The 12,737-nt window shown below is 41.8% G+C and overlaps 1 protein-coding gene across 1 annotated transcript in view; it reads right to left on the minus strand.

The window, feature by feature from the left end:
* Positions 1–12,737, minus strand: part of TMEM120A (transmembrane protein 120A) — a 256,419-nt gene that overhangs the window by 99,282 nt on the left and 144,400 nt on the right. The window contains exon 5 of the mRNA XM_078679633.1: positions 7,544–7,639. Within this exon, the coding sequence (XP_078535759.1) occupies positions 7,544–7,639 (96 nt within the window). The remainder of the gene's footprint in view (positions 1–7,543; positions 7,640–12,737) is intronic.

The raw sequence follows: 12,737 nt of genomic DNA on the forward strand, positions 1-12,737 counted from the left end.
AGTGAGAAGAGTCTCTGGTAACAGACTTTCCAGTATGCTGGTCAGTTACCATGTGTCCCTTAGTGAACACCACGTGGAAAGGTTCAACATCATATGTAGCATCAGATTTCCTTCTTCGCATTTGTTGTGTGATCTCTAGATTGCCTCTTTTAAACTGGATGTTGCCTCTAATCTGTATAGGCTCCTACCTGAGCCACTTCACTAAGTGCAGCAGTACAATGGCTCTCTTTAATGATTTTGGTAACTTAATTATTTCTTATTTTATAACTGTCACGTTGCACTTTCTGACACCTGTTTGATCTCTGCCTAGCAGCGCTTCTGTTCACAGTGTTGTTGGTAAGTTATGATTATCAGCGGCTGCGCACTATAAACCTGGTTGAATCCTCCTTCAGCATTAACACTCTGTAGAATGTACAAGATCTGATTCCACAAATTCCTTGTGAATAGGAGTGGTCATGTTCAAGGTTACCGACAGCGCCTACAAATCTGGAGGTTTAGGAAATTAGATGTGGTACTGTGAGCTAGCCGAACCAACATTTACTAATGATATGAGTAGACTCAGTCTCTATATTGTGAAGTTTTGTTGACCTAATACACAGTCCTACTAAATTGGAAGGAACCGTATAACATTCCCCCACCAATGTTCTAGGTTTGCCCCAATTTAATGGGCCTCCTGAATAGTTTCTGTTGCGTGCCCAAAGCTCCTTTCATGCCTTCATACGGAGAAGTCTTTGGTGATAAGGGTTTATCTTCCTCAGTTTAATAGAACGCACCTATTTATTTCAGCGGGTTGATCAAGCTTGGTCTTTTAAAAGAATAGTCCACTATCATTTTGCCTTTCCTTGAAACCCAATCATTAATAAGGCAGCTCAAGCTTTGGTTATTGCTATGAACTGCAGACAAGCACTAAATAATCATTTCACTAGATATGGGTTCGGCCATGACAGTGGAGATGTTACCTTTAGGGCTGAGGCGCACAAAGTGTGTAAACGCAAAAATGTTTATTCCTGGGTTACTTTTTCTGCAATCGATGTTAACTCACTAACATTTCACAAATATGATGAGGCCGCTGTTCCAGCAGTATATAGACCTTATGAGAACTTAGAAGTGCCATTAACTTACCAGGAACATCACAATTGGTTTTAAGGTGCCCTCCCACATACAATTCAAAGTGTAAGACTGGGCCCTCTCACTAATAAAAGGGCAACCTGGCCAGCCTTATCTTGCTACATGTTGAATCCACAAGCAAGCCCATTAACACAGTGGGAGCCGCTTGCTCTCTCGAATCATTTGATTAGACTGTATCGGCATCTGATGCAGTACATCATGGGTACATTAACTACCACTCTAGCAAGGGTTCCTCAAGCTGGCTAGATGCAGTTAGATGTGCCTGCAATTAGTCGAATTACTATTTTGCCATTATGGGTAAGACCCCAGCCAAACCCGATTGGCTTTTTGATTGCACAAAACAAAAATCAGTTTGAGGCGTTTTTTTCTCTCCACACGGGATGCCAAGATGAGTTTAGAATTCTCACAATGGGGCTGATTTTGATCTCTGAGGGACCGCCACGGACAGGCCGTCAATGGCAGTCATACTGATAGGCAGCCCTTCAGTCCGACCGCAGCATTATGCTGCAGGCAGTCTGACTGAAACCATGGGCAGGGAAGACCACCACCTCCAACAGGATCTACGATCCCGTCAGGCGGTGGTCAGAATCGTATCCTGTGAATTGTGGCGGTGCTGAGGCAGGCACCGCTATCGGGATAACGATGTACCTTCTCTTGCTCTTTCATGGCAGTCCAACCGCCATGAAAAAACTGTCGGAAAGGGACTTTGATGGCATATGTAGCGCTCCCATGCACATCTATGCACCACATGCTGCCTGGATGTACACATAGTGCTCTTTAACACTGCTGCTTGTGCTGTGGGCCGTTTCCTGGGCTGCAGCGCAAGCTGCCGTGTTAAAGAGTATTTTCTGACCGCCAGCACGGCGGTCGCAACATAATTCAGCAGTCAGACTGCTGACTGCTTGTCAAGCGTCTCCTGACCGTCGTGATAGCAGTCGGTGGTTTGACTGCCGATATTGTAATCAGCCCCTATGTGTCATACACTTCACAGGGTTCCCCAGTTGAGGGGGGTAATATGTGGGGAACTGTATTTGCTTTCTTCTACACCATTACTCATGGAACTCCTTCAATTGCTCTTTTGCCTGAAGTGTTAATACACATTTAAACTGAACATGGAGCAGTCCCTGCCCTAGACTTGGGGATGAAAGTAATAGTCAATTTTGCCACAGTTACCTCAATTATTTTACGGAATATTCAGGGAAAGACAGCTTCTCTGGTGATATGCCAATGGCTCGCTTTAGTTCCCGTTGAGGATCAGGAACACGAGCTACTTAAAATAATCTATGAAACCTATACTTTTATAGGCTGGGATAGTTTGTGAACCAGGCCTAATAAGCCACAAATTAAAGGCAAGTCAGAAGCAAAAAATGCTGTGCAGGCACATGAGTATCATAAAAATGCTGGGATAAAACGAAAGAAAAGACCCGAACTAAAACATGGACTTGATCTATGCAATCATTGCATTCCGAAAACCATTATAATTTACATGACTAATAAAATTAAACAGTCTGATAGGTATCAGTTTTCTGATACATGTCCTTCTTGTTCCTTTAAGGACTCTCTAGACAAGCGGTCAGAGAGAGGGGGTCGAGGCGATGGTAGACAGGAGGAGAATATGAAACCAAAGGCAAACTCACAACGCACCTCTGACATCTATATGAAAAAATAAGAGAAGCTTCCTAACAAAAAACTAAGTTTAAAAAGAAGACACTGGCAGGTATTTCCACTAAAAATACCACAAATGCTCAGAACTATTCTTCAGAACAAGACGTGGGTGAGAACTCTTTTTGACAGCGGTCACAATAGTTCACCAGACTCTTCACGAGTATCTTGTGGCAAGACCTTTTTATGATTATGTGCAGGTGGAAACTCCAGATCAGAAGCTCAGCCCTCCAGACAGAACTTAAGATTTGGACATTCAAATTCAGAGCGACAGATCGTTAACTTTTAAAGTAACATTATGCCAGAAATTGACCACTGACTATGACATTCGCTTGGCTATGACATTCTCTTGGCTGAGATTGATTGGGTCTGGAGTTTGTTAGAAATGTTTTACAAGGAAGAATGTAATCATACCTTCCTTTTCCAATCTTGTTCCAGAGAAGTTGAAAGCAGCATATGCTGCAGAATGGGCTCTTGCGCAAGCTCCAGCTTTCTATCATAATCTGGTGGGTTGGGAATAGCGACTCATCTTATCATGCTTTAACTACACCTGCACAAAATTCACAAAGCACAGGCTTAATGAATAATACAGTACTTAAGAAATACAAAAACTACATTGGAAATTTCCAATGGATTTTTCCATCAAAATATAGCGCCTGAAGGCGGAGATTTGACCACTTTCACAGAGGTAGCAGCCCAACGAAGATTCTGTCGGTTCCCACAAGGAAATAACAGTCCAGGTATGTTTTCAGCCGGTGTGATGTAAGTTTTTCAAGAAATTGACTCTGAAGCATTGTCTTACGCTGATGATATTTACATTACAGACAAGGATTTATACACACATTTGGCCAGAGTGGATTGCAAAATTCTACACTTGGGATATTTTTATCAAATGAAGTCAAAAGCCTAGCACCACATTTCTTATAGAAATGTGCTTTATTGCAAACATGACATACATTTAAAAAGCTTCAATCAGTTTTAGGATTTTTACATTTTGGGAGAACATACACAGCAGATTACGCACAACGGGTTAGACCGTTGTACGATTTAATTTGCTCAGATTTTTCTAATAAACATTGGATTTCTGAATATTCAGATATTCTTCAGAATTTCCAGGCAGACAGGCTTAAATCGAAACACTTACATACTTGTGTTAACTCTACTAATTTAATGATCCGCATAATTGTGGGTTCTAGTGGTTACACATATATTTTATTTAATGAAGGAGAAATGGTACCGATTACTTATAAATCAGTTATATTCCAATACGGAAATTGATTTTGCATAGATAGTACGGTTTTTTACTGCAGTTCAAACAGCTGTAATGAAGAAATGTTCATAGGCACAAGGGAGGCGTATTACTGTGGTGTCCCCTATCCTGGCCTTAGAGGCCGTCACAAAGGCCAGTGTCTCAATCGCGAAAGCCTTGCACCTAAATGTATGCAAATCAATTTGAATCCTACAATAGAACATATTATTTCGAATAGACAGACTTGAAGTATGTACCTGCTTGATCCATGTACATTCCCTACATCACTTTAATGCATGGCACCTTTGTAACTTTTTCACACCATCCATCCCAGATGCTATTAAACTCATTAAATGACCTGTTGAAATGTTTCTCAAGGGATTTAATGAGATATATTATTACAATAATGACTCGCCTGTGTCACAGCAAATGACTTTCTGAACTGGCCTTAGAAATAATATTCTCACAATCTGCCAACACCATAATTTTTCTATGCCCTTTCTTAGTTGCTTCAGTGTTTTAACCATGCACGATCACTGCTTTAACTACATTCAGGGTCTGCCCATGCACTATATGTTTTGCAGTAGGATTGACATTATTTTGCTTTGATGTTTCTATGTATAAAAACAAGTATCCTTTGTGATAAAATACACTAGTGGTACGGTTTTTTCCCTTATATCGAATTTGAATTTAAAATATTTATATAGCGCTACATACACCATGCGGTTTCTTGGCGCTGTGGAGACTAAATTAGCAGTAGGAACGCGAATACTGGTAAAGAAACAGGAAATGAGATCAGTTTACATTGGAAAAGGCTTGGGTAAACAAAAAAGTCTTAAGATCTTTACGGAAAAGGGAGTAATGTCTAGCCAGACGTAGATGATCGGGAAGGGAGTTCCAAAAGGATGGTGCCAAGAATGAAAAATTGGCTCCACCCCATTTCTTACGTCTGTAACGGGGTACCTGAAGAAGCGATTGAGTAGATGAGCGAAGCTCACGGGCAGGGGTATACTCTTTTAATAAGGAGGAAATGAAGGCAGGGGCTGTGCCCTGGCGCGCCTGAAAGACCATACAACCTGTTTTGAAAAGGGATCGCTCCCTGACAGGTAACCAGTGCAATGCCTTCAGTAAGGGGGTAGAATGATGAGAGCGGGGAAAACCATGGACCAGTCTGGCCGCCTGGTTTTGAACCAGCTGGAGCTTCCGCAAACTATACGCTGGAATGCCGTTGTATAGAGCGTTAGCGTAGTCCAGCCGGGAAATCACCAGAGCGGACAAGATAAGTTTAAGTGTGAGAGGGGAGAAAAAGCGAGAGACAGAGCGAATAGTTCGAAGGACCAGAAAGCAAGAAGAGACAACAGAAGTTATTTGTGAGTGAAGAGTGAGATGATTATTGATTTTAATGCCCAGGGTCTTTACTGAGAGAGGAGATGTGGGAGGGGATCCTAAAGAAGAAGGCCAGAATGAAGAGTTCCAAGGACTGGAAGAACCACCCGTGAGAACCAATTCCGTTTTATCGGGGTTCAGCTTCAGATGATTGTGGTTCATCCAGTCCCTGATGAAAATCATAGTAGTCTGAAAATTAGAGATAGAATGAGAGGAAGAAGAAAGATTAAAGATAAGCTGGAGGTCATCCGCATAATTATAAACGGTGACCTCCAGTTGCTGAAGTGCAAAGATCAAAGGATAGATGTAAAGATTAAACAAAAGAGGGGAAAGAGAAGAACCCTGAGGAACACCACATGTGACCTTGAGTTGGGTGGCCGAGAAATCCCCCCAGCCGGACTGCCTGGGTGCGGTCCCTCAGAAAGGACGATAGCCAAACCAGGGCTGAGCCCTCGATCCCCGCCGCTCCGACACGGGAAAGTAAGATGGAATGATCCACCGTGTCGAAGGCGGCGGAAAGATCGGGGAGCACCAGGGCCTGGTGATTATTCTGGTCCATGCCCTCCCTGGGGTTGTTCAGGACCGACACCACGACGGACTCAGTGGAGTGCCTATGCCGGAAACCAGCCTGGCGGGACGCTAGGCCCCCATTTGCTTCTACATGGACACTGAGGACCGATGTTACATGTCGCTCCAGCACCTTGACCTCCGCATTACAGAGCAATAGCCCTGCTCCCACCATTCTTGTGTATGTGTACCACCATGAGTACATGTTCTTAGGTGTGTTTACCTAATTTAACTAATCTTATATGTTTTGGCCAGATGAATGAACAATTAAATAAAAAGATACAAATAAAGTAATATTACTTTACTCGCTCAAAAATGCAATTCACAAACTCCAGCCAGAGAACTCCGCCACGCATATTTTTTCTGTGTGGAAATCTGACCTCGTGGTGGAGATCTCTGCACACATACAAATGAGATTTAGTAAATGTGGAAGAAACAGGTCAGAGTAGTAGGAAAATGGGCAATAATTACTCCTAAATGGATGGTGTTAAGGGTTCAGGGAGGTGCGTGCTAATACAAAACACACGCTCAAAGAAGAGTAAGACAATTGGAAATTACAAAATACACATTCAAATCTGCAACATTATTAGTATTGACAAAAAAGGTTCAAATATACTACAGATCAGCCTTGTAGTTAGGCAAGCATCATGCATTGCAAACCACCAGTACTGCAAAAAACTCACATACAAATCAATTGAGGCAGTCAATAACACATGGGGGAACCATGTAAAATAAAATACACTGAATAACATTTTGAATTAAACTTTATTTCCATTATTTAAATGTTACTTTTTTAATACAAGTAACATTTAAATAAACTATATTGTAAATGATAAGTTATTTTTTTTTAAATAGTATCTAACTAGGATCCAAAACTGTGATGCATTCAACACATCCGGAAGGAGAGTTACACCTTGGTATATATGTAAACCTACATTTGAGGAGATCTATGCATGCATACTTAAATTTGTGAATTGGGCCCTGTATATGTCAGTCTTTTTATACTGCAAAGGCTAAGCCAAAACGTGCTATTAAAGCTTCATTTACACGGTTACGTGATTGCATACATGTAGCTCAGATGTTTATTGCGGAGTATATTTGACATGTGTCTAACTCCCTCAATTATTTTAACAGACTGCTTCTGCGCTGTACTGTTCCCTTCACCCTTAAGTCACTTTGCATTATTCTGTTCCTGTACAGCCAACCATGGTCATACTCACCCCAGTTCCCTTGGGCAGCAAGCACATTCCCACTATGTGTGGCTGAACACTGCCAAAGAGACGTGAACACAAATGCCCCATATGACACAATGCAGCTCCACCATACCACAGTCCGCACTTTGTGAAGGAAGTTTACTTTATCTGGAGTAATTATGTTTTCAGCTTCAATAAAATGGCCTCTTTTTAACGGCTTAGTTTCAATCATTAGTTAAAAAAAACCTTAGATTTACATTTAATTATGGACTTTTTGACTTATGTCAATTGGCGTATGATAACCTTAGGAGAACCCCCGCCCTCCAACTATTTCCCTCTAACTGCAACAGAGACTTACCTGGAGTTGAAGACAAATCGAAACATGAAGGAGAGAACCATCAGAATGGTAGTGAGGTACAGCTTGAACTTCTCATACTCATCCTTATAGGCAAACCTGCACAAAATAAATGATACTAGCTTCATGTACATATCACTGACTATTCAAAGCAAGGCACTCACTTAAAAGCCCCTATAGAGCCTCGCTGTCCTCCTTAATTTCTTCTTGATCCACGACAATAGTAAACTCTACTTTACATTCTGCTCTTATTCTGTTACTGATTTTCAACTCACCTTAACTCGGTTACACGAATCAGATGGGCAACACCACATGCATACACTCACATATTACCACACTATCACTGGGTACAGAAGACGGATCCACTACCAGACATCATACATTTGGATCCAACATGCCACTTCTCCTCAGTTATAGGTACCCCATTAGAACTGCAACAAACACACCCTCCCCTAGGACTAATCCCGATTATAAGAGTCCAACATTCTTGCAATTTGTAACGACTTGCGATTTTCATGCAAAGATAGTTTGATTAAATAATAAAAAGTAGTTATTTATATTTAAGTGGAATAAATTTAGCTAATTCTGTGTGTGAGAATTTAAGTGTCATTATACAACGAGCTAGACATCAAGATATACGTTTCTACTATGATAGGTGTACTTAATTTACGGATTCATTTTTGAAGGAACACTGAGCTGAAGATATGGTCGCTTTGCACTATTCAGAGTTTGTTCTGTCAATAAACTATTTTATTGGATCGGGTAGGCAGAAAGTGATGTTTAATCATCAGATTGGTTTCAGTGGTTATGCTAACGACAGGTTTTAAATATCACTTCTGTACATTTCCATGCACGTGGTCGAGCAAATGAAAGTAAAAAATAAAACAAGTAGAGGAAAAAGACCAATTATGACCTCTTGGTTTTCCAAACACAAAGTAAACAAATAGGTCTCCCTTTAGCTTGTGGGATTATATCCTATAAAAGTCCTGGACACCACCTGTTAGAGTAGGCTCTAGAAGTGGTCTTTTTTTCTGGTAAACCCGTACAATGCGACTTATTTTGAAGGATTTAGTGCAGATTATTATCGATATTATTTGTATACAAATGTAATTAGCTCATTAAACCCTAGATCAATTAGTTAGATGTGCCCTTTCGTCCTAAAATTGTACCAGTTTATTTTTCTATCTGATTTATTCCCTCTATAAAGCTGTATATTGAGGGACCTGTTGCAAAACAAGTCATATGGACATTTAAAAGTCTGAATCTCTTTAGAAACCTATTCACAAGTTATTTATGGTACGTTAATGTTATGTTAAGGAGATTTATAAAATGCACTGCCACTCAGGGGATCTCTTTGTGTTCACCACAGGGAATGAGCAAAGGGAAAGGTGAGATATAACTATGGAATACATAGGATTTTGATAAGAGATCTGAGCCTGCACCGGTAACCTGTGCAGACATTTTAGAATAAAACAAGTGTGACTGGTCCACTTTATTCTGAAGAGTTTGCAGGTGGTAAACAACAGCGTTTAACACCATTACAGTGGTCTAGTCTGGACCTAATCAGGGCCACTATAGTAGTATGGCAGGCATCAAACAATCCAATGAAGATGTGGACATAACTTTTGTGACAAAAGTATAAGGATGAGACTTATCCTTTAAATTTGGCATTGCATGGAAGAGAGGCGTCAAATTTTACCCGCAGACTCTTCAAATGCTGTAAGTGGTTACGGCATAAGCCAACATCAGTAGGTTAAAGAGCAGGCATAACAAGAATATTAGCCTTTTCGGTATTTAGTTTTAGTCAGTCGTGCCCAGTGATGTTGCATGTGTAAGAGAAAGAGTGCCAGTGACCGAAGCTCTGCTCAGAGGACCACGACTGACGCTATTAAATGTCAGGACGCACACATAGTCTTAAATCCACCGCGTGCCTCTCTAATTCACTGCCAGACACTCCCCGCCCCTTGATCTCACTCATGCAGGATCTGCTTTCTCACTTTGTGTCGGGTTTTCCGTCTTTCTCTTCATTCGTTTTTCTGATTTGTTTTTCCGCCTCTTGCTTTCGGGAAACGTAGTCGGCAAATAAGTGCTGGTCCCCTAAAGAGAGTGCGAGTACCCCCACTGGCCATCACCGGCTCAAATTAAACACTGGTTCTAACTGACATTTCCAGATATTTTATCTTAAAGAAAATAGGAATGCATCCAACCCACTCAGAATTGTGATACATCATTTTTTTCAAGTTTTGAATATTGAGAGTTCTGAACACCAGATTGTCTTATCAGGTGAAAACAGCTTATCTTAAACCATTTGAAGCATTCGCTAGAACTCATTTATTACCTTATTTTTCTCTGTTTTTATCCTTCTAGACGGATCATTGACAAAATTCTACTGGAACCTTATTTTCATTGATTAGTTCTTTTCTCGCTTAGCAACTTTGAGCTAGCTTTATACATATAGATTCCCCGAGGACCACCTGAATCACACACAGCAAAATACCAGTTCCACTACAGGCATAAAGCAACAGCCATGAATATTCAGTAATAAAGCAACAAAACCATCCTCTTCTTCAGGAAGAAACTGAAAATGGATTTCTTCTAAACTCTGCACTAATTTCTATTGTGACGAGAAGCATCTACGAGGCATTAAGACCACACTCAGCTTGCTGTGTTAAGCAATACAAGTCATTTCAAACAAAGCAATACACACAAATTGTAATTAAAATGCAGACGAAATACATGTCTGAACGCTGGCTTTAATATCGCAGTTTTCTTTCGGTTTTAGCCTTTCCACTTTTACCATTGTTGTACAGCACTTGTATACATTTTTCTTTGAGTGTGGTGTTTATAATTACATTATTTTAAGTGCTGATCCTAAATTCAGATTAAATTGATGATAGCTACCTTCTGGTAGTCATGTTGTGATTGGCATTTTTTTCTGATGATGGAAGGGTCAGTGATAACTGAATAAAAGCAATAGGATTGTGAACCAGATTAGTAATTCAAAAGTACAGATTGAAGGGGCAGCATTACAGTCCTACTCTTCCACTACAGGCGGGGAACAATCACACCCATGTCAGTCGTGCTCCACAGGTCACTCTGACAGAGCACGTGGACTTCTATTTAGCAATTTAAGCAAAATACCAAGCTTCAACTTTGGCAACCATGAACAGAGTTACCCATCCTTCTGTCCTGTCAATATGTGTTCCGCAAAGTTCATGACGTGCTTGGGACTAGATCTGGTCTGTGTGCTCCTTATTTTATTAAACCGCTCCATGAGCAGGAATCTAGTCCTTCAAGCTTTTACATCAGCAATTGTAAAGACACCAATAAAGAAACATTCCTTGTTTCAATATTTGGTCAAACCTCTGGGGAAGCTGACCCCTGTGCAACTCCAAAGCTATCACAAAGGTACCAAACTGTTGCCTTGGACATAGCAGTAAATTAGTTGGATTCCACATAGTCAGACTGCTGTTCTAGCAAAACCTTTCCCTATTTTGGCAACCACTGATAACTCCATTCTCCTGTTCGATTGAAAAATGGCAGGCTCACTGCTACCGTACTGGGATACATGAAATATTTTGGGCGACATGAGCCTGTCTGTACCTTTATCACTACTTCATGCAGAACTCAGGCTGATTGGTTGGGTCTCGGGGATCAAAACTATGACTATTGATATATAACATCTACATGCTGCCGCTGGGCAAATTGCTACATCAGACCAGGGTCCAGTTGTAGACATAGCTGGTGAAACCCAGCGGATCTTAGTTCCTTCTCAAATCCCTGGGACCAGCCCAGGAGATTCCTCTCAATTTCCTAAAACTTAACTCAGTTCAGGAACTCCTGATGATCAGGAATGCCAGCTCCGGTTAGAACCAGGCTTTAGGGCCAGCTTTGGTAGCCTGTCAACCAAAGTCTTGAAAATAGGAATATATTTTTGGTATTTTCTTAAATGCAGACTTAGCACTGGACACCCGTGTGACTTGTTTACAGTCGCTGTTTTTTTTTTTTTTTAACCAACTAATAACCTTAAAGAGGGTGCCCATTATCAACTCTGGTTATCCACATCTCTAATCAATGCCTTCGTACAGCTTAGACTCGATTTTGGCGACTTGGTGCCTGATTTAGAGTTTGGCGGATGTGTTACTCCATCACAAATGTGGCAGATATGACGTCTGCTGTATTACATGTCTATTACATTCTATGGCACTTGTAATATAGAGGCTGGAGTAACTCGCCTGCTAACTCTAAATCAGGCCCTTAGTCTACTTGGGTGCCCCTTTGAAACGTCTGAAAAGTTTATAGTCGGCTCAAAATGCTGCAACACGACTACTCACCAGACCCTTAAAATATGAACTTCAGTAGCTTTCGGAACACAGCAGAATGCTCTTTAAACTGATGGGTATCAACGTCTGGGCAATATATCAATGTGCCCTAGATTACAAGACAGCTTACTTTCACCCGCGTAGCTAGGGGGATGGGGGGAGGAGGCGGTCGGCCCCAGGCGGCACTATTTTGGGGGCGGCCGCGCGGCACTGAAGGCCCGTTGCGGCGGCCTTTATAATTTATTTGGGGACACTTACACTAGTAGTGTAAGTGTCCCCACATAAATTATAAAGTACGCCGCAACGGGCCTCCAGTGCCGCGCACGCAGCCCAGTTTGAAAGTGCAAGCACGCAGCTGACCTGCTTGCTGTAACTGCTGCGTGGCGCCTGCAGACAGTGTTGCCAATTGCCGCCGCGAAGTCCCGCGTTTGTGCTGGCTTGTTGTTGGTTCTGCCCAGGTCTCACGATGAGTAGTGCTGCTGCTACATGAGGAGGAGGGTGCACCAGGAGACCCAAGTGAGTTCATTCAGCTCCGACACCCCGGCTCACTGAACCCCATGCAGGGGGGTAGCTAGAGCTTGTGGCGCCTGGGTCTATCCCTCAGATTGCCGCCCCTGGGGGGGGTGGGGTGCTGGGGAAAAAGGACGGCGAGCACTTGAAAGAGGTCAGAGAGACACGTAGTATTGCCTCTAATAGTTACCTCGATCATGCAAGTTACATGCACATACATGACACGGTCCAAGGCTACACAGTTGACCGGCAGTACTAAAGAGAACACACAGGCTGCATGGTCTATCTAGGGACTCAGAAAAACTGCATGTGACATCCATCAGAGAGCTGCATGAACAATTACCTGGTAATCCCCTCAGCACAAT

The sequence above is a fragment of the Lissotriton helveticus genome, chromosome 3_1, assembly GCF_964261635.1.
Source record: "Lissotriton helveticus chromosome 3_1, aLisHel1.1, whole genome shotgun sequence".
NCBI lineage: Eukaryota > Metazoa > Chordata > Amphibia > Caudata > Salamandridae > Lissotriton > Lissotriton helveticus.